Source organism: Emys orbicularis, chromosome 3 (assembly GCF_028017835.1).
Source record: "Emys orbicularis isolate rEmyOrb1 chromosome 3, rEmyOrb1.hap1, whole genome shotgun sequence".
NCBI classification, from domain to species: Eukaryota; Metazoa; Chordata; order Testudines; family Emydidae; genus Emys; species Emys orbicularis.
In genome coordinates, this window is record NC_088685.1 from 86,353,785 (window position 1) to 86,379,994 (window position 26,210).

The 26,210-nt window shown below is 43.7% G+C and overlaps 1 protein-coding gene across 1 annotated transcript in view; it reads right to left on the reverse strand.

Annotated features, from left to right (window-relative positions):
* AK9 (adenylate kinase 9) overlaps positions 1 to 26,210 on the reverse strand; it is a 180,696-nt gene that overhangs the window by 117,033 nt on the left and 37,453 nt on the right. The window contains exons 9-14 of the mRNA XM_065401415.1: positions 25,382 to 25,476; positions 23,726 to 23,865; positions 23,466 to 23,646; positions 18,460 to 18,604; positions 14,339 to 14,470; positions 13,354 to 13,395 (exon numbers count right to left, since the gene is read on the reverse strand). Of these exons, the coding sequence (XP_065257487.1) occupies positions 13,354 to 13,395; positions 14,339 to 14,470; positions 18,460 to 18,604; positions 23,466 to 23,646; positions 23,726 to 23,865; positions 25,382 to 25,476 (735 nt within the window). The remainder of the gene's footprint in view (positions 1 to 13,353; positions 13,396 to 14,338; positions 14,471 to 18,459; positions 18,605 to 23,465; positions 23,647 to 23,725; positions 23,866 to 25,381; positions 25,477 to 26,210) is intronic.

Below are 26,210 nucleotides of genomic sequence, written 5' to 3' on the forward strand. Positions count from 1 at the left end.
AAATCCAGAAATCCAAAAAGTTAGGTTTCTAACACAACATTGACTCAATCACATGGAGCTCCACTCAAAGACTGCTGAAATCAATGAGAGTCATTCTAATTCTTCAATGGGAGTTGGTTTGGATTCATGGTCCATCATGTGCTCCTTTGTATACAATGAGTTAGGGAGACTTTCCTTATTCAATATTTACTTGTACTTTGAATTGGACAATGTTTTTCAAAAGTGTATAGTACAGGCTAAAATTCCACCCAGCTTTGTTCTGCTCATGTGCCATACCAAGAGAACATGGGCAGAGAATGAAGTTACTTAAAAACTCTGGTTATTAAAACATTGAAGGCATGTTTCAATCATGTTTTTTAAATGCTCACAACTTGTCAAGTTTTGAGAATTTAAAAAAACATAGTAGATTTTGACTAGGCCACCAAAAAACACATGTCCAATCTAGGGATTCTGTCCCTGACAAATTTCAAGTTCTAGCACCTCAATGAGAAGAGTTAAAAATAATGAAAAATAAGTTTAAAAATGTTTATAACGTCAAAAGATGTATTCCCCCCACACCCACCCACTGTCTCTTCAGTCTCAAAAGCTGCCGAACCATTTTGGCTCAAAGTTTCAGAAGCATTTCATTCTCAATCATAAACCAGACTAGAAAAATAATAAAACCAAAAGATTAAAGTTTGAGTAAGTTATAAGCAACTGACAAAGGCCCTTTAGAATGCTAAATGCCTAGGGGGGGAAATGGTTACCTACCTTTCCATAACTGCTGTCCTTCAAGATGTGTTGAACATGTCTATTCCACTGTAGGTGTGCATGCAACTTGTGCACAGTTATCAGAGAATTTCCCTTCAGCAGTACCCACTGGGGAAGCACGAGCGCCCTCTGGTCCCTGACGTCATTGCACGCAGATATAAAGGGCAATGTTGCCCCCAGACTCTGTCAGTTCCCAATGGGAAGACTCCAATAGAGAGGGGAAGGAGGACAGGTTGTGAAATGGACATGTGCAACATATCTTGAAGAACAAGTTATGGAAAGGTAGATAACAGTTTTTTCTTCAAGTGATTGCACATTTCCATTCCACTGTAGGTGACTCTATGCAGTTCGAACTGGAAGTGGGCTTGGAGTCTACTTGAAGAAGGATTGTAGCACCACTCGTCCAAATCTGGCATCGTCTTTAGACTAATGAGAGATGGCATAGTGAGAAGCAAATGTATGGAGTGATGACCAGGTTGCCACCAGGTTGCTATCCTACAGATATCCAGAATGGGAATATAAGTGAGAAAGACTGCAGAAGTCACCTGAGACTTGGTCAAGTCACCCATCAGTTTACTCGGAGGTGCAACATCAGTCAATTGGTAGCATAAACCAATACAGATGAAAATCTAAGCAGAGATCCTCTGGGTGGAGACTGGGTGGCCCTTTACTCTATCTGAAATCACGATGAAGAGTTGAGATGAAGACCTGAATGGTCTAGTCCGATCCTGGTAAGAAGCAAAACTCTTCTAACATCTAGAATATGGAGTTTTTCCTTCTTTACTTGAATGCGGCTTTGGAAAGAAAGTTGGTAAAAAAAAATCACTTGATTCGTGTGAAATTTGGAAACCACTTTAGACAAGAATTTAGGGTGAGGTCAAAAGAAAACCTTGTCCCTAAAGAAAATTGTATAGGGAGGCTCTGATACTAAAGCCTGCAGCTCTTCTACTCTCCTGGGTGAGGTTATAGCAACCAAAAGCCACCTTCAGCGACAGGTGTAACAGAGAATAACTCACTAGCGACTTAGAAGGGCACCCATCAACTTAGCAAGCACTAAATTCAAACCCCTATGTGGAACCAGGCAATGAACCTGAGGGTATAATATGAGCAAACCCTTTAGAAATCTGATGGGCATAGGATTTGAAAAAGTTGATCAGTTATCCACAGTAGGGTGGAAAACTGAAACAGCTGCCAGATGGACTTGGATGGAACTAACAGCGAGGATTAGCACTTTCAAAAACTACAAATAGTCCAAGATACGGCAAATCGGAGCTTGAGCTGGGAGGATGCCTCTTTGTATGGACCAGATGCAGAATGTCTTCCATTTACTAAGGCAAGTTGAATATTTCCTGCTATTTAGTCACACTTCCTGCATCCTCTTAGAGTAAACTTGTTCTGAGGTTGTCAGCCATGACGCATCCTGCTGTCAGGCAGCAGGCGTGAAGATTGGGATGAAGGAGGTGGGCTGTGGTCCTGGGAGATCACATCCACGTTTCTCGGGAGCAACAGTGGAAGTCTGATTGATAGGTTAGTAGAGTCGAAAACCAATGAGTTAAGAATAAGGTGAGTGGAACCTTGCTTGACTTTGGATAAGACTTTGGGCAGGAGCAGAATGGAGGGAAGGCATACACCAGGACTTTTGACCAGGGCAGGAGGAAAGCATCTGTCAGCAAACCCAGGCTGTGACCCACACGGGAGCAAAAAAAAAAAAAAGACATTTTTTGTTTTCTCTTGTTGCAAATAGGTCCGCTTGGGGAGTTCTCCACCACTGGAAAATGGAACTGGACCATTCATGGTGACCTGCGAAAGACCTGCTCAGGCAGCCTGCCAGAGTATTTTGAACTTCCAGAATATAAGCAGCTTTCAGGTTGATGGAACTGGCAATGCAGAAATTCCAAAGGATTGCCTCCTGGCATAACTTTGTCGATCGACACCCTCCCCCCACCCATTGCTTGTTTACATGATTGATAAGCTGCTGTGTTCTTTAAGAGTACTAGCAAATTCCACTACCTGATATGTGGAAGGAACACCATGCAAGCCAGATGGATGGCCTGGAGCTCCCTGATATTTATATGGAGACTTAGATCCTGGGAAGACCAAAGGCCTTGACTCTGAATGGGACCTGAGTGAGCTCCCCAACCTAGATCTAATGCATCTTGTGACTAGGGTGAGAGTCTGCTGAGGAAGGGCAAAGGGAACTCTCTCGCAAACATTCATAGGTTCTACCAGCAGTCCAGGGAAGACAAGACCTGAGCAGGTACTTGAACCACCATGAGTATATGTTGACAGGCCAGTGAGTACACTGAGACTATCCAACTCTGTAGATCTCTGAGGTGTAGTCTGGCATGCTGCACCATGTAAATGCATGCTGCCATGTGTCCTAGAAGTTTGAGGCAGTTCCAAACTATGGTAACAGGGTGTACCTTTAGATCTAGAGCAATGACCTGCATTGTTTAGAACCATGGCTCTAACAGGAAAGCCCAGGTCTTTGTAGAGTCCAGGATTGCCCAGTGAATTCTATTCTTTGAACAAGGATGTATTTCTCTGTACTGATTAGAAGTGCCAACACATCAAAAGTGGTTTGAATAATGTCTGCGTTGGAGAGTACCTGAGACTTGGTCTGGCATCTTACTAGGCAGTCGTCCAGATAAGGAAGAGAAAGTTATTCGCCTTGTGCAGTAATGGAGGTTCTTCTAGATGTGTGTCCCTGTGGGTGCTCCACTTTAGGTGTTGATGCGCCCCTGCACTCGTAACCAGAGATTTATGGTAGTAGTGCCCGGTTGGGTCGCACATGCACAGTCCCCATCTCGCGCTGGTTCAGGCAGTTAACTGGCGCTGTGTGACCAACACCCGCCCCCGTTCCTTCTCTTCTGCAGTCTGGTGATAGAACTCTGAAGCAGAGGGGAGGAGGGAGGGTAGTGGAGCACCCACAGGGACACACATCTTGAAGAACCTCCGTTACTGCACAAGGTAAGTAACTTTCTCTTCTTCTTCAAGTGGTGTTCCTGTGGGTGCTTCACTACTCGCAGAGCAGTGCCCTTCGATGGAAGGAGGGGGCTTTGAAAGTCTGTGTGACCAAACAGGGTATCAAAAGATGCATGTTGTTGCAACACATAGTGCTGTGTAAATGTGTGTGATGAGATCTAAGTTGCGGTCCTACTAATTTCTGCAATGGGAACATTGTTGAGAAATGCTATGGAAGCTGATAGACTTCTGGTAGAGTGAGTACGGATCCCCGTAGTGGGTTGTCGTCATGTTGGAGATAACACAGTTTGTTACAGTCTGATATCCATTTGGATAGCCGTTGTTTGGAAATGGTGTTGCCTTTTGATCGTTGAAATGAACAGTTTTGGAGACATGCAAAAAGATTTTGTTCTATGGATCTAAAAGGCTATAGCCTTGTAGACATCCAATGAGTGTAGTCTAGATTGTCGTCTGTCCGTATGTGGTTTCGGAAAAAATGTCGGTAAGTATTGTGACAAAGTTCCTCCTCTATCTTGGTGGGTCTGCGCTTATTGGCGGATTTTTCTTGCCTCAGAGATTCACCATGTGGGTTGGGGAACAGCCCAGAGACATTCCCCTCTGGTAGAACCCACAGTCCAGGTCAATTGGGAGGTTTCGGGGGAACCCGGTCCCGCTCTCTAATCCGGGTTCCAGCCCAGGGCCCTGTGGACTGCAGCTGTCTAGAGCGCCTCCTGGAACAGCTGCACGACAGCTACAACTCCCTGGGCTACTTCCCCATAGCCTCCTCCCAACACCTTCTTTATCCTCACCACAGGATCTTCCTCCTGATGTCTGTTAATGCTTGTACTCCTCAGTCCTCCAGCAGCACGTCCTCTCACTCCCAGCTCCTTACGCACACACCTCACTAACTGGAGTGAGAGCCTTTTTATACCAGGTGTCCTGATTAGCCAGTCTGTCCTAATTGATTCTAGCAGCTTCTTTTTCATTGGCTCCAGGTGTCCTAATTAGCCTGCCTGCCTTAACTGGTTCCAGCAAGTTCCTGCTTGTTCTGGAACTGCCCCTGTTACTTTACCCAGGGAAAAGGGATCTACTTAATCTGGGACTAATATATCTGCCTTCTATCACTCTTCTGTAGCCATCTGGCCTGACCCTGTCACAGTATATAGGTTGGTTAATTGAAAGGATGAGACAACCTTAGGTAAAAACTTAGTATGTGGTCTGAAAGATACTTTATCTTTGAAAAGGATTGTATAAGGTGGGTCTGTCATGAGAGCTGCTAGTTCCCACACTCTCCTGGCAGATATAATGGCCACTAGGAATGCAACCTTCATAGAGAGGTGTAGTAAGGAGCATGTAGCCATGGGCTCAAAAGGGAGCCGGTGAGGGTGTGGAGGACTAAGTTGAGGTCCCATGGCGGGTTAGGGTTCCTAACTTCTGGACAGGAGGTGGAGAGACCGTTTAGGAAACATTTAGTAAGCAGATGCGTGAAAACAGAGGATCCATCAACTTTATGATGAAATGTCATGAAGGCTGACAGATGTACATGGATTGAACTCATGGAGAGGCCCGTTTGTTTGAGTTCCAGTAAGTAATCTAAAATAAGAGGTAAGGGGGCTGACAGAGATGTAGTTTGTTTGCGTTGGCACCATGAGTCAAATCGCTTCCACTTATGTACGTATGTGAGTCGGGGTACTTGTCCTACGGCTGTTTAATAATGTTTTGTACCTCTGAGGAACGTGTCATTTCAGATTCTGAGAGCCATGTAGTAACCAGGCTTTGAGATGAAGTCTTTGGGGATCCAGATGGATGACGCGACCTGTGTCCTGCAATAGAAGCCAAGGCAGAAGCAGGAGTGTGTGTGGTGGACAGACTGCCATGTGGAGATGGTAAGGGTACCACGTTTCTTGCGTCCATGTGGGTGTTATTAGGATCACTCTGGATCCGTCTGGTTTTATCTTGCGGAGTACATGGGAGAGGGGTGCAAGGAAAAGTGTATAGGAGGGGAGCGTTTCACTTGGTGAGGAAGGCATCGCCTAGACAGTGTCAACCAAGTCCTGCTCTGGAGCAGAATGGAGGCATTTGGAGTTTTTTGTGGTTGCAAATAGGTCTATTGTTGGGTACCCCCACATCTGAAAAATATCTAGGATTACCCACGTATTCAACTCCCATTCGTGGTCTCGATAAAACTTCCTGCTCAGGGTATCTGCCATGATGTTCCGGCAGCCAGGTAGGTATGATGCTATAACATGGACGTTATGTTTGATGCATCATTGCCAAAGACGCATGCTTCTACACATAAGGAGTGCAATCGCGCTCTCCCTTATCTGTTTATGTAGAACATACAAGCTACATTGTCTGTAAAAATCTGTACCGTTTTGTTTTTGATTAGTGGTAGGAAGTGGGAACAGCTTGTAGTTCCAGCTGGTTGATATGAAGATGGGACTCTGCCGTAGACCATTGGCCCTGTATAGAGTGTGTTTTCAGATGTGCCCCCCAGCCTAGGAGGGAAGCGTCCATGGAGATGGTGAGCGATGGTGGATTCTGTAGGAATGGCACCCCCCCTGCTGACATTGTCTGGATTGGTCAACCTTAAAAGGGAATCCTGGACTGTATTGGGCATGATGATGAGCTTGTTTATGTTGTGCCTATGTGGGACATAATTTGTCCAGAGCCAGGCTTGTAGATACCGCATGTGTAGTCTTGCATGTCGGACAACGAAGGTCGTGGCAGCCATGTAGCCTAGGATTTGTAGGCAAGTTCTGTCAGACACTTGCGGACTGTTTTGCACTGTTGAGATCAAGGCGGTTAAAGTCAGAAAGTGTTTTGTTGGTAGGGAGGCAGTTGCTTTGAGGGAGTTGAGGTCTGCTCCAATGAATTCCAGGCATTGGTCAGGTATTAGAATATAATTTTGTATGCTTATGTAAAGTCCTAAGGTGGTGAACATATTTATTGTACATTGGGTGGTGTCTGTAGCTGTGTGTAGTGTTGATGCTTTCAGCAGACAGTCATCTAAGTAGGGAAATATCATGATTCCCTCTCCGCGTAGATAGGCAGCTACTACGGCTAGTACCTTTGAAAATACCCAAGGCGTAGTGGAAAGGCTGAAGGGTAGAACGTTGTACTGGAAATGGTCCTGTGCTATTGTAAACTGTGGGAATTTCCAATGGGAGGAATGGATGGATATATGAAAGTATGCGTCCTGGAGGTTGAGGGTTGAGAACCAGTCCCCGCTCTCTAATGCTGGGATTATGATGCTTAATGTGATCATTCTGAATCACTGTGTTTTCACAAACTTGTTGAGTCACCCGAGATTGAGAATAGGTCACCAACCTCCTGTTTTTTTCTGTGTGAGAAAGTAGTGAGAATAGAACCCCTTCCCTCTGTACTTGGTTGGTATGGGTTCTACTGTTCCCAGAGATATGAGATGGTTTACCTCTTCTCACAGAAGATGTTCGTGAGAGGGGTCCCTGAAGAGGGACAGTGAAGGGGGATAGGTAGGGGGTTTGGAGGTAAGGGGGATGGAGTAACCATTTGATTATTTCTACCCATCTGTCCATGGTAATGTACTGCCAGATTGGGTAGAATGGAAATAGGCAATTTCCAAAAGTCTTGCCAGTTGTAGATGGTGTCAGGATTGAGAGAGATGGGATTCTCGAGCCCTCGACCAAGGTTTCAAATCTGTTGTCTAAAGGTTGATGGCTGAGAGATAGTAGTCAAAGGAGTGGATTGCCGTCTCCTCAAAGTTTTGTTTCCACCCCTGTTGGTCGTAGTATCTATTGCGTTGTGTGTACAGAGGGGGGTCGGAATCTTTGAGGAGTTTGATAATTGCTCTGCCATCTCTTGTTCTTAGGTGTGTGGATGCCCAGAGATCGCAACGTGGCCTTTGAGTCTTTCAAAGTGTGCAGTGACTCATCCGTTTTGTCCGCAAAGAGTTTGGAGCCTTCAAATGGTAAGTTCTCTACGGTGGACTGTACTGGCTTTGGAAAATCAGATAGATGAAGCCAGGAGGTTCTCTTCATAATGACCGCTGTTGCTATGGATCTTGATGCAACTTGTAGCGCTATTCTGGTGATGAGGTGGCCCTCTGTGATGAGTGCTTTGTACTGCTCTTTTTTGTCTTCTGGAATAAAGTTAATACATTCAGAGAGACTTGCGTAATTATTGTGATTTTTCCAATAGGGCCACATAGTTGGCAATTCTTAATTGTAAGGTTGCAGCCAAATATGCTTTGTGGCCAAACGGGATGAGCCATTTCCAGTCCTTGTCATATAGGGTGTTTCTGTAGTATTGTTGTCTACCCCATTCGGAATTTTGTTTTCTTTTGGTACTTGTTTAACAGCCTTAGATCTAAAATAGGCCTGAGATGCCACTTTGCCTTTGCATATAGGAAGTAAAGGGAATAAAATCCCTTCCCTCTGAACAACATAGGAACTTTCTGTATGGCCCCCATGAGGAATAGAGACTGACTCTCCTGAAGTAGCATGCTCTCAAGAGAGTGGTCCCTGAAGAGGGATGGGGAAAGAGGGTGGAAGTGGGGAACAGAAATACATTGAAGGGTGTATCCCAGTTCAACTGTGCTTAAGACCCACTGATCCATGGTGATGCAGGTGCAAGCACTTAGAAAGTGGGATAGACGGTTGGCTAAAACTGGGGTGGGGAAAGATGGCACTGTAGGGAGTAGCATAATGCTCTCAACTGAGAGATCAAAATTGTTTAGATGACCCAGTTTGTCTAGAAGAAATGGCAGCTGCAAAGGAGGGTGGAGGAGAAGGATGCCTCTTGTAACTTCTGCCCCCTCTTTTTGGACAGGTCTTGAGAATGTGGCAAGAATGTTACCTGCACACTCTAGGGCACCCCACCTTTACCCTTCCGTGAGCTCAAAGTGTAACCCAGTTAATTTAGGCACCCCCACTTTATGGCTCCGGGTGAAAGGCACCTACCTTTACCCAGTTCCTAGGGCTCAGGGCCACCCTTACCCAGTCCCTAGGGCTCATGGCGTAATCTCCCGCGGTTTTGCTGAGCCTTTTACCAGTGAAAGAGCCTTACACAGTAATATCCTTAACCTCAGTTTATTAAGTTACCAAAACAGAATACACACGCTAAATATACAATGCTCACCACTCCCAGTAAGGCAGATGAACTTTTCCTGATGGCCAGTCCAGACCAGGTTATCCAGGGGTCCAGCTTCTGCACAACATAGCTGGCAGGGTGTTGAGTTCTGGCAGCTCTGGTCTTGGGCTGTGTCCTGGAGTTAGGTTCCAAAGAACTTCCTTTTGGACCCCAGTTTATATAGTTAAACGTGAGTCCTGCTTAGCTATACCGTAACAATCATTTTAAACTAAAGTACTACAAAACAGTATTTTTCACCAATCCTAAACCATTATGAAACAATTATTTAACCAATCGTAGCCCACCACCTTAGTTGATTTAAATCTTGCAAAGTTAGTTATGCAACAGACAGAAACAATCAAAGAATCAGACAGAAACCATACAGATAAACAATGGAGAAATAGGGACCATAAAGGCAAAACAATAAAGTAGTATAGATTTCACAAGCACAACTGTTGATAAGTGATTCCTTGCCAGACAGGATGCTATCAAACAAAGTTTTCTTTAACCATTGTGACAAAGCTCTGTCCTTGTCTCCATGGGTCCCACTTTTCCTGGCGGATTTCGCTAGCCTCAGAGGCTCACTGTGACCCTCCACATAGCCCTTCTCTCTCTAGAGGCAAGGGTCACAGCCTACTGAGCCATTTTCATCATAAGCCAGCGAGGGAGGTGAGGAGAAACTATCCTCCCTTGCACAGTCACTGTTGTCTCCCAGTCTCAGTGATTAATCGGGGGGAGGGGGAGCAAAGGGGGAAGCCCGGGCCCACCCTCTACTCTGGGCTCCAGCCCAGGGACCCTAATAGTATCAGCTATGGTAGCTGACCTTTTAGAAACGGGACACGTACAATTCCCTAGGCTACTTCCCCACAGCAGCCCCCACTTCCTCAAGCTCCACTTCACCCTTACCTCAGGGCCTCCTTCCTTGTGCCTGATATGGTGTGTACTGCTCAGTCTCTCCAACAGCACAACTTCCTCCCACAGCTCCTGACATGCGCACCCACCTGACTAACTGGGAGGTTTTTAACTAGTTTCAGCCAGCCCCTGATTGGCTTCAGGTGTCCCAATCAACCTAGCTGTCTCCACTGCTTTCTGGAAGGATCTTAATTGGCCCCAGGTGTCTTGATTAACCTGGAGCAACTGCCATTTGGTTACCATGGTAACAGGGATTTGTTTAGCCTGGGGCTAACATACTTGTTTCTCACTACTTTCCTATAGCCATCTGGCCTTGCCCCGTCACACCATCTTAAGATGGGTTTCTTTATCTGGTGATGGTGGGTACTATTAGGACAAGAGCACCTTCTTAACAGCTCAATATTATATTGTTTTGATGCAATTTAGATGGAATGTGAGGATGTGACTCTGCTTCTTAGCTTATGGTTGCTGCTGCTTACTGCAGAAAAAAGCCTCAGATCTTACAGAAGGTCTGAAGCTGGTGGGAATGCTGTGGGCTCTCTTTTTGCTGCTAGTCTATAGATCCCCAGAGACTTAAGGGTTGCCCTTGAATCCTTAAGACTATAAAGCGTCTCTTCTATTTTATTGGAAAACAAAGAAGGTCTTGAATTGTTTGTTACACTTCTTAGGGAAGGCTGATGACTGCTGCCAAAATGAACACTGCATAGTGATGGAGGAAGCCATAGCTCGAGCTGCAGTCTGCCTCATCCAGGTTTGCCTGCAACATTGTCAAGGCAACTAATTTGTCCTCCTCCACTATTACAGAGAACTCCTGCTTTGTCTCACCATGAGGCTTGTCTTTGAACTTCAGGATATTATCCCATAGGCTGAAATTGTAGTGCCCGAGAAGAGCTTGCTGGCTCGCAATCCTAAGCTGTAAACTCCCTGCAGAATAAAAAGTTTCCTGCCAAAAAGGTCTAGCTTATTTGCTTCCTTTCCCTTTGGAGTAAGAAGCCTAGAGTCCCTGCCTCTCTTTTTCACTGGCAGCAGCAATCACCAAGAAGCCCGAGGAGGGTGGTTGTAGAAATGGATCCCTGTAAAGGAACATAATAGCTCTTCTCCACCCTTTTAGCAGTTGGAGGCAGGGAAGAAGGGGTCTGCTATAAAATCCTGACAGATTCCAGATTCCCCCTTAGAGGGTCCTTCCAAGGCAAAAATGTCCATGAGCCTGTGTGACCTTTCCTGTACCTCTTCTGTTTGGATATCCAGAGCTGCAGCGACCCTCTTCAACAAATCTGGATGAGCTCTGAAATCATCAGGAGGGGGAGAGGTAGACTCATTCACTCTGCCTCATCAGGTGATGTAGAAGAATAGGCTAAGTGTGTTGAGGAGGTTGCTCCTCCAATTCCTCTACAGAAGAGTACTGAGCATGTGTTTCCATCTGCATGGTACTGGTCTTACTACCAGGTGCAGGGCCGGCTCCAGGTTTTCTGGCACCCCAAGCGGCAAAAAAAAAAAAAAAAAAAAAAAAAAAGCCGCGGCAGCGCGATCGCGCCGCTCCACTCTTCGGTGGCAATACGGCGGCAGGTCCTTCGCTCCGAGAGGGACTGAGGGACCCGCTGCCGAATAGCCGCTGAAGACCCGGATGTGATGCCCCAATAGCGGCTGGAGTGCCGCTCCTTGGTATTGGCCGCCCCAATACCAAGCCGCCCCTGCTTCTTTAACTGGTGCCTGGAGCCGGCCCTGACCAGGGGAGAGAAGATGATGACCTTCCTGCAGATGCTCCTGGTGCCTAGCTGAGGTAGAAAGGTGGGAAGGGAGCAGAGAGGCTCTCTAATGTGGAGGGAAGACCCCAGGGGTCCAACAGGGCCATTGGTACTGAGGTAGGACCCAGCTACGTGAGGCCACTGGCTCTTAGAGTGCTGAGGCTGTGATTGGTACCATGGCAGGGAGGCACCCCACTGGAGCTACTGTGCATGCTTGGGGCAATAAAGGTTCAGCTTCAGAGTCTGATGAGGAGCCCCCTTCCGCACACCATGGGGGAACTACCTGTCAGTACCTGAGAGCCAAGCTCTGCGTCTGGAGAAGGGGATACTGGTAATATCATTGCTGGCTTGCCTCTAGATGGAATCCTATTCAGAGGTGCCCTGAGAGAAGAAGTGGTCGGTACTCAACAGTGCTCTGGGGCTGGACTTTGGATGGTAGAAGTGTGTAGTTCCAATCCAACTGTGTAAGATTCCTGAATTGCAGGAAAAGATGGCACTGACAGGTTATGGATATCCCTGGCTACCTCAAAAACCTCAGGTGTTGACAGCACAGGAAAGGGGTCCTGTGTCTGCAGTACCGAAAGGTATGCTAGGTCATTCAGAGATTGGTCTCAATGGACCCTTTCTGGGTTCTGGAGTCAGCAACCCCTCCTGACTTATAGAGTGCTCCTGGGGGTGCAACTTCTTTGAGCACCCCTCTGAGTCCTTGCGTTAACTCAGAGCCTTTGTAGTAGACTTGGAAGGCCCCACTACTGAGTCTTTAAGAAACTTATGCAGTATCTTCTTAGGCACCAGTGATGTGGATCTACCTGTGGACTCCGTCAGATCAAGTCTAGCACTCCTGACTGACTTGGATGTTCTTGGTACCCATACAGAGTGGAAAAGTTCCAACAGTGGATGAAGCATAGACTCCCTAAGCTGGTACTCAAGTCAGGCAGCCCTGTCCATTTTCGAGAAGTGTTTGAAACTGCTACAAATGTGACATTTGTCACTTACCTGAGCATCTCCCAGACACTTAAGTCAGCTGGGGTGTGGGTCACTCACAGCATAGACCTGTTACATGAACAACAGGCCTTAAAGCCAGGAGAACAGGGCATTAGTTTGGTACCAAACTGGGTACTCAACTGGGCATTGGTAACCCTACACTAAAAAAATACTAATCTATAGTTATTCTTATAACTAACTATTTACAGATATCCTACAGATATACTAAAAACTAACACTACAGGTATTATATGCACTAAGGATGGGAAGATAAGTAGATACGAAGATCACATCTCCAACAACAACAACCACCATCGCTAGAAGTAGGAAGGAACAGAGAGGGGTTGGGGACAGCGTGGCCCTTGATACCTGTGTGCAGTGGTATGAGGCAACAGAGGCCCAATGGGTACAGCTGAGGGAAAAATCTCTGACAACTGTGCACAAGGCTCGCGCACATGTACAGTGCAATGGACATGTGCAATCACTCCAAGAAGAACACAAATTCTAGCTGTTTCTATGCATTCCATCTATAGTACATACTGTACATTAATTTCCATCGTCAGTAATTTTAATATGATGATATATCTGTAAATTCTGAGGTGTCCTATGTATCACCGAGGGCCTGATTGGTTCCACCATCCTTACTCGACATAATGGAGGGTTGCTGAAATGGGCCCTGAGTTCTTATATTAGATAAAGCTCCCACTATTTAATCACATATCTCATATAAAATTGCTTACATGTCTTACAACACATGCAAGTAGTGTCAGGCAGAGACTAATGACTGCAGAATTAGACCCAAAGTTTATATCAATTACATGCATGGTACAATAATTACCTGAATTATATTTCAAGCACTTGTGTGTTTGGGTGAATTAATCAGTTTTACCTGATGATTCAGCTTCTTGTTCTGAAGAATTGTCAGCCTTTTCTGTGTGAACATAAATATTAATATCTATTAACAGCGCAACACTAATTCATTTGTTTATATATAATTTAGTTAATTATACCTTTAGAATGTTTTTACATAACTCATGATTACACAGCTCCAACTTCCATTCCTTCACAGCTCACATCCCCTACACCCAAATCATTCCCCACCCATTCCTTCCCAATACCCCATATCCTATATCTATTACAAAATATAAAAATTTAGATAAAGTCAATGGCAAAGTATTATAGATGGATTGGTTGTGGAGGGTTATGAAGGTGTGTTAATTGGGTATGTGGTATGTGGAGTAGATATGGAAGAGACAGAGCTGGGTACTCAGCGTGTGCGAGTTGAGAATGAGTATGTGGTGTGGAGGGATTGGTCAGGTATTAAAGAAAAGTAAGTTGGATTGTGAAGGCTGTGAGTTGAATGTGAAGGAAGTCTGAGACTGACATGGACATGTGGAGATTGTAAGGATGGTTGAATCAGGTGTGTGCCTCCTGGAAGCATAAAAGTTGCATATGTATCAACAGAATAAAGTCATTTGAAGTATTGCCAGCGTATGCACCACAGCCTTAGTACTTTTTTTCTTAACCACCTATGAAAAACTCTTGTGCTATAGAAAACAAAAGTGTATGGAAACAGCAGACTTTTCACCAAAATGCATGCCTAACTCCTATCAAAGTCAATGGGAATTTTTTTGCACATGGAGAAACGTAGCATTAGTATCAAAAGTACCTATCCTCACTGCTTTCAGAACAAACTGCAAAACTCACGTTTTCAGTTTAGCTTTTCCGCAGAACAACAAATAAGAAGATTTAAAATATTCTGACAATGGAGATGAGAAAAGGAGAAAGGGAAAAAATATATTTTCTTTTTTGAATATAAGGCACTTGGATAGCACATAATGGTTGTGGGACAAAATAGATAAATATTTCTTTACCTTTGCTGGTGTCAGATCTTGTATCTCTACTCTGCTCTTCCATGCTTCTTTCTTCCTCAGGCTTAGTGGCCTCACTTTCTTCATATTCATCTGTTTCTTTGTAACTACCAGTTTCTTGGGCATCTATTGCAGCTGTGAAATATTATTACATTTACAGAAGTCATAGCATAAGACAAAAACATATTTCTTTGAAATTACTTCTTTGACCCTAATTTCAGTAACTATTTGTCTTGAATAAAAACAGAAGCAAAATACTGTACCTGAAAAAGTTAAAAAACAAAACAAAACAGAAAAAGCATTTAAAAACATTATAAAGCACACTTGATGTGAGCATTTCTATAATCTTGATAGAGTGCAATGATTCTAAATATTGTCAAACTTAGAAAAAAAAATTTTTTTTGGAACACAGAATGTCCGTGAAATATGATGCAACTGCTGGCTTCCACCCCACAACTTAGCATGCTGGTAGCCTCCATGAAGCCAAGAACACTAGCAGCAGGGGCTTGGACAACAACAAGAGAGGAAAGAAAACACAACACCTGCAACCACTGGTCTCCTCCATGAAGTTAGAAATACCACCAGCCACCTCCACCATCCCCTCAACCCTCTTGTGTAGAAACATCATTTTCCCGCCTCAATTTTCTTGAGACTGAGATCTGACGAGAAGAGGGCGCCCTTTGTACCCTGTTCTGAGGACCTTTCTTTGTGTGCTGTGCCACGACAGCTTTGCTTTTCTGATCCCCATGTGCATGATGGCCAAAAAAGTAGAGTAAAGCTGTCAAGAGCTGCAGAATTGGAGGACTGGGATCATACTGGAGGTGTGAGCCTTGTGTTCTCAACTGTGATGGGCCTAAGGAGATAAAGCAAGAGGGGACTGATATCTGTGTGAAAACCAATTGTTTAATACTTATTAACTATCACACTAGTTCATCATTGGGTCTTATTTAAAAGCACAGGGCCGTGGCTAACAGTGACCCTAGTTAGCAGCTCATACTGTTTAGTACAGGTTGGTGGTTAACAGAATCATCATGATCCATGTTCTAATCATGGAGGAGGCCCCTGACTTTTTTTGTAGTGGTGAGAAGCGGTAGGTGACTCAGCTGTCCTTGTTCTAGTCCATCAATGTGAGTTCCATGTAGAAAGTTTGTAGAAACACACTTCACACTGACATTCTTTAGCTTCATTTAGTGCACAAAATCACTAAAAAGAAGAGGAGAGTGAGGCAAAAGATGATGAATGGATATAGGACATTCTCATTAGTGGGTTGATGTCTCAAAACCTTCAGTAAAGCTCATCCAAATTTGAATGGAAGTTTTCATTGGTTACTTAATGTACTCCTAAAAAGAAGAGAGGGTTACTCACCTTGTGCAGTAATTGAGGTTCTTCGAGATGAGTGTCGTGTGGTTGCTCCACTGCAGGTGTCAGTGTGTCCCTGCGTCATAGATCAGAGATTTTCAGTAGCAGTGCTCAGTCGGGGCACGCGTGCATAGTAGTCATCTAGCGGTGCCGTTGGCACCTCATCTAGCACATGCATGACCCAACCCCTTCAGTTCTTTCTCTACTGCAGAGCTCTTTTAGCGAACTCTGAAGTGGAGGAGAGGCGGGTGCCTAGTGGAACACACATCTAAAGAACCTCAGTTACTGCACAAGGTGAGTAACCCTCTCTTCTTCTATGAGTGATGTCCCTGTGAGTGCTCCACTTCAGGTGATTGTAGAGCAGTGCCCCACTGTGGATGGAAGGGGCTTCAGATTCGCGTATGTTGTTGCACAGAGCATAGTAAGGCCTATTATAGCATCTGACATAGAACTTTGAGTGATGGCATAGTGATGTGCAAAGGTATGCACAGAAGCCCAGGTAGCTACCCTGCATATGTCAATTAGAGGTACATTGTTCAAGAAGGCTATAGACATTGCTATGGAATGTGTGGAGTGGTATCTGATCCCTCGTGGGTGTTTTGTGTTATGCAGTCGATAGCAAAGTTGGATACATGTAGAGATCCATTTGGATAGTCTCTGGGTTGATATTACGCATCCGTTGGAGCGTTCTGTTGTGGAAATAAACAGCCTTGGAGATTTCCAGAAGGGCTTGGTTCTGTCCAAGTAGAACGCTATGGCTCACCTGATGTCTAGTGTATGTAGAATGGCCTCTTATGAGTTCCCATGTGGTTTGGGGTAAAATGTGAGGAGGTGCATGGGTTGATTTATATGAAAGGATGTTAATATTTTAGGTAAAATTTTTGGGTGTGGTCTCAACGTGACTTTGTCCTTAAAGAATATGACATGGGGGGATCAGCCATTGGTGCCCCAATCTCACTCACTCATCTAGCTGAGGTGCTCGTGACCAAAAATGTGACTTTCATAGATAGATGAAGGAGTAAGCAGTTCGCCAAGGCTTCAAAAGGGGCTCTGGTGAGGCATATAAGCACAAGGTTTAAAACCCATGTGGGTGAAGATTGTTGGACTTCCGGGTAAATGTTCTGTATGCCAGTGAGAAAGTGTTTAGTGACTGGGTGTGCAAATATGGAGGGTCCCTCAAACTTAGGGTGAAAGGCTGTAATAGCCGCTAGGTGAACTTTAATTGAGCTTATGGATAAGTCTGATTCCTTCAGTTCCAGTATGTAGTCCAGTATGAATGGGAGTAGTGCTGTGACTGCAGTCAACTGTTTTTGTTGGCACCATAGTGAGAATCAATTCCATTTTTGGAGATAAGTATTGCGAGTGGTGGATCTCATGCTATTTAATAACACGTTTCACTTGTTCTGAGCAGGCTAATTCGTCATATTGGAACCAAGAAGGAGCCACACTTTGAGATGAAGTTTCTCCAGATTTGGGTGCGGTGTCCTGCCTTTGTTCTGTGAAAGGAGATCTGCCCACAGTGGAAGAGTTCATGGGGCACAGACCACTATGCGCATCAGGTAAGGTTACTATGTCTGTCTGGGCCACATTGGAACTAATCAGTATGATATGGGACCTGTCAGTCTGTATCTTGTGAATTACTTGCGAGATTAGGGGTAGCGGTGGGAATGCATATATGAGTGACGCATCCCATGGAATGAGGAAGGCATCCCCCAGTGACTGGGGTCCCAGTTCTGCCCTGGAGCAGAAGAGTGGGCAGTTGTGGTTTATTGATGATGCAAACAGGTCTACAGAGGGAAAGTCCTATTTCTAGAATACTGACTAGAGGACTCTGTTGTTTATTTCCCATTTGTGCTCCTGGGAGAAATGTCTGCTTAGCATGTCCTCCATCATGTTCTGGCAGCTGGGGAGGTAGGATGCTGCGATGGTTACATTGTGGAGTATGCACCAGTTTCATGGCCTCGGTGCATAGTGAGTGGGGACGAGCTCCTCCTTGGCAACTGATATAGAACATGGATGCTATGTTGTCGGTCAGTATCTGGATTGACTACAGCTGGTGAGCTTGGTAACCCCAGCTCTAAGGCAGCCCCCCAGGTGGACAGCCCTCAAGCCAGGGGCCCTGTAACCCACGATCCCAGCAGCCTGCTAGGCGGGCTTTGAGGAGTGGAGGAAACATGGAATTGGGAACAATTTTTTAATGGAATATCAAAAATTTCTAGCAACATTGAAATTTTCATCTCTAAAATTTTGATTTTGCAGAAAATGAATTTTGTGTTGGAAAATCATTCTGATGGAAAATTCTTGACCAGCTTTAGTCAGAACCATATTTTGAAGCTCCTTAGTGCATAACTATCACCCTCAATTCTAGAATATTTATATTCAATGTTCCACTTTGCCATTTCCCTCATTTGATCCCCATGTATATACACATTTAGTTAATATTTAACATATGATTTCCTTAATATTCTAATTACAGTTTTTCTGGAAAAGATTCTGGCTTGAAAATAAAACTGTGGAAAAGAACACAGCTTAATACAACATAGCATACCCATAGAGTAGACACAGCTGGGTAAAACAGTGAAGCCCAAAGAGAAATCCCATGCTTTGTGTAATTACTTTCCAGAACAACTTTACAACTCTATAACCATGATGCCATTTATATGTGCTGATAGAGGGTTTAAAACATTCCCAAATAGTAGCTGCTTTATTTAACTAACCTAAAAGCAAACAAGACAGCCCAAAAAGCTGGGAAACACCTTATTCACCTTGCTCTTTTAACATTTTTTCTATTTCCAGCTTATTTTTCACTTTTGTAATTGCAACATCTATTGCATCAATACGAGCTTGCTCAATGATTTTTTTCCTTGCTTCTTCCATACATGGTTGAATAAGTTTGTCCATATCAAGAACCTAAAGAAAATATTTGAAAACATAAAAATAAATCTAAATAATTAATCTTAATAAAATTTGATACATAGATGAACATATGCACAGATTCAGGCACAGATCACGCAATTCTGCAGTCAGTTACAATAGTAATTGTATTTGGAAAAACTGCACAGATTTCAGTGAAAGCGGCATTTGTCTCATAGTTTGTTTGTGGAGTGAGTTATTTACAAGTTGTTACGAATTTTTCTTCTCTTATGTGCAAAAGATAAGACACAGACTCCCCACACAGTTAATGTAAATAACTGACGACTATCTTCCCCGTAAGGGAAAAATTAGGAGTATCATAATTGTAACCTCCAAAATAGGTTACTTTCCTGTAACTAGATTTCACAAAATTACTGCATTTTTTCCACAAATCCATACATTTTGAATGTGTGCACTAATGACCCAGTAAGAACATAAAGCTACTCTTCTACCCCGATATAAAGCTGTCCTCGGGACCCAAAAAATCTTACTGCGTTATAGGTGAAACCGCGTTATATCAAACTTGCTTTGATCTGCCGGAGCGCGCAGCCCCGCCCCCCCCGGAGCGCTATATCCGAATTCGTGTTCTATCGGGTCGCGTTATATTGGGGTAGAGGTGTAATTAAATGGTCTCAGCATCTCTCTCAAGAAGATATATAGGGGGAGAGAAGTGTGATCCAAACCCTGCAATGTGCTGAGTGCCTGCTGAGAACCCTCTAACCATTATAATCAGTGGGAGCTGTGGATACTTAGCACCTCTCAAACTCTGGCCTTGTATATTTAAGATACAAGATTAAATTTTGTTTCAATTTTCTCTATATCCTCCAATAAGGGCTGCCTTACTAGTCTATAGTCATACAGTCACAACATGTATACAGTTAACATAAGGAAAGATATTATACTAGTAAAAATAAATTACTACATGAAAGTATTAAGGTAAAAGATTTATTACTACACTGCATAGTAAACCCAAACTCTGACTATGTTTAAGCTCAAGCCCTCTAACACATTCCAGTATCCTCTCACAACGCGGGCTGGCTGGCTCACCCAGGGGTATAAGTATGAGCCCGTGTTCTGCTGTAGCATGCGTCCAAGCCCACACATTTAGCAGTGAAGATGGCAGTAGCAGAAGCCCAAGTTGCAAGGCTTGTGTTCAAACATGCCAGCAAGTTAAAGAAGTATGGGCTGGATGAATGGACTATAAGTTGGATAGAAAGCTGGCCAGATTGTCGGGCTCAACGGGTAGTGATCAATGGCTCCATGTCTAGTTGGCAGACGGTATCAAGCGGAGTGCCCCAAGGGTTGGTCCTGGGGCCAGTTTTGTTCAATATCTTCATTAATGATCTGGAGGATGGCGTGGACTGCACTCTCAGCAAGTTTGCAGATGACACTAAACTGGGAGGAGTGGTAGATACGCTGGAAGTTAGGGATAGCATACAGAGGGACCTAGACAAATTAGAGGATTGGGCCAAAAGAAATCCGATGAGGTTCAACAAGGACAAGTGCAGAGTCCTGCACTTAGGACGGAAGAATCCCATACACTGCTACAGACTAGGGACCAAATGACTAGGCAGCAGTTCTGCAGAAAAGGATCTAGGGGTTACAGTGGACGAGAAGCTGGATATGAGTCAACAGTGTGCCCTTGGTGCCAAGAAGGCTAATGGCATTTTGGGCTGTATAAGTAGGGGCATTGCCAGCAGATTGAGGGACGTGATCATTCCCCTCTATTTGACATTGGTGAGGCCTCATCTGGAGTACTGTGTCCAGTTTTGGGCCCCACACTACAAGAAGGATGTAGAAAAATTGGAAAGCGTCCAACGGAGGGCAACAAAAATGATTAGGGGGCTGGAGCACATGACTTATGAGGAGAGGCTGAGGGAACTGGGATTGTTTAGTCTGTAGAAGAGAAGAATGAGGGGGGATTTGATAGCTGCTTTCAACTGAAAGGGGGTTCCAAAGAGGATGGATCTAGACTGTTCTCAGTGGTACCAGATGACAGAACAAGGAGTAACGGTCTCAAGTTGCAGTGGGGGAGGTTTAGGTTGGATATTAGGAAAAACTTTTTCACTAGGAGGGTGGTGAAGCACTGGAATGGGTTACCTAGGGAGGTGGTGGAATCTCCTTCCTTAGAGATTTTTAAGGTCAAGCTTGACAAAGCCCTGGCTGGGATGATTTAGTTGGGGATTGCTCCTGCTTTGAGCAGGGGGTTGGACTAGATGACCTCCTGAGGTCCCTTCCAACCCTGATATTCTATGATTCTGCCAATGATATCCCACATTTCTCTCCCCCAACTTCCCATGTGATTCCTTGAATCGGAAGCAACGTCCTAGTTTAAATACAGCTCCTGGGCATTTAACTCTTCCCTTTCCATGCTGACTGTTTGATTGTTAATACAGTTAAGCCTTGCTTATTGCCCACCTCCCAGCACACTGCTAACTGGCCAGAAGAACACACCAACATACTGGCCAAGCTGTGGTGTGAGGAGAGCAAGATCCATTACTTTGGCAGCAGTACTAGAAATCTGCATGTTTATGAAGCCACAGAGGCTGGTGGCACTGGGGATCCACCATACTGATAATCAGGCCTGGGAACAGAGTAAGTACCACAAGACTGCCTATTGCAAAGTGAAGGATGGGACTGGTGTGTCAGGGAACAACTCAGCTCACTACCCCTACTACAAGGAATTTGATTGGTTGTTGGGAACTGCACACAGCACATGGTCAACAGTCCTGCACGACAGTCTGCTGAGCAGGGATGGCATGCTTATAAACCCATGAAAAAAGGAAGCAAGGACAAGGGACACTCCTGGAAGAGAGCCTGGAGTTGCACAGAATAGACCACAATGCTGCCACCTGGCTTCGATCAGGCTACACAGGAGGATCAGATATTGGACATCCTGGGTCAATATTTGGAGGGCCTGTTTGGGAATGACCCTGGGGAGGAGTCTGCAGAGGAAGAAACAGCACAATAAGCCCCGGAGCCAGAGCCTGGTATGTAGCAGTCACCATTTTTAGTGTTATTGCTATTAAGAATGGGGGGATTTCCAAATTATGCCCAATATAATTGTCATTACATGCTGGGTGTGTGTGTGGATTTTGCTTGTGCTGAGGCCAGTAGCCATGCCATTTTTCTAAACCACCTCAGCCTGACACCATTTGGGATGTAAGATGGATTCCAGGACTGGAAAAAAATTAAACAAGCAGCAAGCATTAACTTTTTACTAGAAACACAGTTATTGTTTGAAAGAGGTTTGGGGTATTAGCCTTCTGAAGCATAGATTCATATTTTTTTTTTGCATGTACAGTTCTGCTTATAAGTTGGCTATGCCAGAATGCCCTCCTGGCACAGCTGTAGTCTCCTGTGCTCAGGGCCGGCTCCATGCACCAGCTTGCCAAGCAGGTGCTTGGGGCGGCCACTCTGGAGAGGGGCGGCACGTCCAGCTATTCGGCGGCAATTCGGCGGACGGTCCCTCACTCCCACTTTTTTTTTTTTTTTGCCACTTGGGGCGGCAAAAACTCTGGAGCCGGCCCTGCCTGTGCTGCCTGGATTACTCAGTCCTATTTGCAGTGGTGGATGTATTTAGTCTCTGGGGCCCCGTCTGGTCATGGCATGCCGTCTGAGCTGTTGCAGTACTTGTCAGGGGGGCCAACGTTCTGGCCTGGAGCCACTCCTGCCTGGCTAGCTCCTGTCATCTGGGGTTCTGCTTCTGAGGGTCTCCTCCCATCCTGGGGCCCCGGGCGAAGGTCACTTGGGGGTTGCTTGCTTTGTTGGAGGCACACTTTCTGACAGTATTCAGAAGAAAAACTAATGTTCTTCCAACACTAGGAGATACATGGATTGTGCTGTTCCAACCAAGGAATGCTGAGAATTATCAGGAAGAATGGGGAGCGGATCACACTGAAGCAGATTGTTTCTTGGTGCCTTACCACTATGGCCTTTAAGGGGATGGTCTCCTGAGTCACTGGTCCTGACAATAGGAGTGACCCATCAATCATTTCCACCAGGTCCAGTGTGGGTTTCGGCTGGAGGGGGATCTGAAGGGTTTTGGCTCCCTTAATATCTATAAAGTTGGCAGCAGCCCCACAGTCTATCATTGCTCGTTGTGGGGGAATCTGCTGCACCTACCCCAACACCTGCAACTGTAGAAGCAACTGGAAATACAGAGAGGTATCATGGTTCCCAGGTTGGGTTCTGCTTGAAGGCAGTGGGATGGTTCCAGAGCATGGAGTTCTGGTGTTGCCCAGGCCAGACATGCCTACTGAACTGACTCATGTTGCAGGGAGTGTGCAGACCCAAAATAGCTTAGCTGGATTTGTTTGTGGGCTACAGCATTTCTGGTCAAGTATTGCAGAATGGATAAACAAGTTCTCCCACAATACAACATAAACCAAGCTCTAGAGTCACTACAGCTAGCAAAGGTGCTAAGAACCCTAGGCTATACCCCTAGAAGCTACAGCATCATACACGTCAGTGTACCACAGTATAGACATGCTGGCCTGGATAAAGGGCAGATATGAGGTGTGTGTATCAATGCAAAGTACATGCTCAAAGATGAGCTTGGAAAGCATGGGTTTGCATGCGCAGGTACACGAATATGGGTCTACTATGCGGTGTGGACATAGCCTTAGTGGAATGAGAGGGTGGCATGTATCACTGTTTGAGATCAGACATATCGATAGTCTTCACATCAAACTGCTGTGACTAAAGACAATCTGAACAATATGTACTACTTTTAAACAGAAGTGAAGAGCATACGTATAGTATCTTACATCTAACATCCTTACTACTATTCAAATAACATTCTAAAATCTGGAAGTCTAACCCTACAAGTTACTTAAAAATATTTATATATACCCACCTTTCCTTTATATTTGTTTGCAATCCAGTTACAAAGAGTTGTTTTTCCAGACAATGGAGGTCCAAATACTACTACTTTACAAGGAGGAAGTGGCATAGGTGGTAGCAGATAGGGACGTGGATTCAACATAAATTCTCTCAATGCTTCTTGAGATGAAAATAAATACATTTTACCTAGGAAACTTTAAAAAAATTGAAAAATATACATGGTTAATCTTAAAACATAGATCTAACACCCAAATCATACCAAATTTTACTTACCTGACAGCTAAATCTGGAAGCCCCATTACAATGTTACCCTCTTTTAAAGCTACAGGACATGCTCGACCCCACCTGCTTCTACACCATCGGTATCTAGGTGCTATTATTTTGAAGGATGAAAGAGTCCGGAAAAGTTCATCCTGTTAATTAGAACAACAATAAAAGTATATGTACCTTTTTACCTATATTTTGTATATGCCCTATTTTGTGTGGTTTATCATTTTGAAATATTTTCTAAGAAAGTGAGTATACCCTTCTTAAAGAATTGTTGCATTGTGCTTAGTAGCTATTTTAAAACCAAAATATGTGAATTCATTAAGTTTTTTTCAGACTAGCAGTACTCCACTGTAAGGAATAACTATCTGAGATATTTCATTTTTAAACATAACCCTGTTTTTTAAAAAATGATTTGTAGTAAAAACGAATATATACATTTTTAAAAGAGCATGAAGCACTAATAACTTACATTATATCTTCAGAGCTGGCATTACTAAAAGACTCAATAATAAAGTGAGTCATAGGAGATTGGGAGAAAGAGAAAATCTTAAATACATTGGGCAGTACAAGTAATCCTTAGCTAAGGAGATTGGTATTGGAGGGGCAAAGAGGAGACCAAAAGCTGAGGAGATGCAAAAACCTGAGTTCTAGGTTTGTGGAATGGAAATGCCAATTATGATATATTAATCATTTGACAGAACTATTTGCAAGATATATCAAACAGAGGATGGGAAACATATCCATTACCAAAATTACTTTTTGTCTTTCTCAATACACAGGAATCTTACTCATTGACCATTCACAGGATCTATTAAAGATGTATTCTGTGAAAATATATTTTTTTCTGTAAAAGTAACCATAGTCAGGAAGGTCTCACTAGCAACTTTACAAATCTTTGATGATTTGGTGACACAACAGGAAAGATCACTATGCATACTTATTAGTATAAAGGATGTCATTGGATATCATACTGATGAGCCCTAAGAATTTTCTGTCTGTAAAACATCTATGTTCTCAGTTGCACATTGAAGGGGCCCACAGGACTTCTCTTTTTCAGGAGATCTCCCTACAGAAATCACACTATAGATGAAGATAGAAGAGGTCAACACTAATCTACCTTATTTCTACTTTAATGTGGAAAGTAAAATATGTCTGCTTTTAGGAACTGAAGCACATAGGGTTTTTATTTTTGTTTTTTATCAGATATGTCACAAAGCCTCCAGGGGAAAAATGGAAATGGTATGAAACCAGCCTGCTGATGGGATTTTTATTCTTTAACCAAATTTTCTTTCAACAAATCTTTTTTTATGAAGGATTTTCTCTAGGTTTTTTTCAAAATAGCTTCAGTCCAAAGCCTTCTTAATCAGATCCTTTTTACGATTAAAGGCATATGCTTCCCATACTTGTTTTATCTAGGGATATTTACTAAAGTTCTGATCTGTAAATGGGTAGGTGTGAAACTCATTTTTTAAATCCACTTCTTTGCCACACTAGCACACTGTAGATGCCTCCACTGCTTGAATTTATAATCTTTGATGATAAAGCAGGGCATCTAAAACAAAGTTATCATAGTCAAAGTACATAATATAAAGAATAATGCACAAATACTGTAATTACTGCAGGCAATCAAATTTCTAGAAATGCAAATTTCACACTTACAGTTTCCATCCCCTCTGAGAGCTCTTCTTCTGGGTTTTGAAGTCTGGTTATAAGAGCTCCATTTCGAAGGCCCATGGATTGAAGCCGGGCTATCACTGACTAAAGAAAAAAGTTATTTTGAATAAATTAACATTTAAAATTGCTTTTGTGATCTGAAAAAATCCTTGATGTGTTTGAAAATTATAACTTGGTATTTATATATTGCCAGTATACACAGCATTGCCCAGTAGTACAGCCAGGGGCCCTGTTACATATTCAGCAGAGTTCCCATTGGATGTTCAGGGGGATAGACCATGCAGAAACCTCTTACTGCAGCCCTAACTTTCCTGCCTCTCCTCATGAAATGAGTCCCAGACTTGTAAATGGTCTAGAGCTGGGGAGGGATAGATAATACTGCAAAGGCTTTCTGCTCATTAGGGAGTGGGTGAGACCTGTATGCAAAGGGTTTTCATGGTGTGTGATAAAAGGGGTGAGGAGAAAATTTAAATGATTTCCTTTGGTGATCAGAATCTGTTTATAGACCTGGAAGTTAGTACAAGTTTTTGTTATTCATTAAGCAAAAATATATTAAAAAAGAAGCCTGTCAATGGGAATTAACTGATATTACAATGTATCTAAGCTACAGGCTCCTGTCCTAGGTACAGGAAGTATGCATGCAAATATTCTTGAGATCAAGAAAGCAAATTTTGCCATGATGAGCATATAATGAGCTTTGCCATTATTCAGGGGTGGGTAGAAACAGATTGTGGGTAATATTACATAACCAGATGATCTTTAATATATTTATTCATATTGAATCTCTCTATTTTACTGTTTTGATATAAATTTG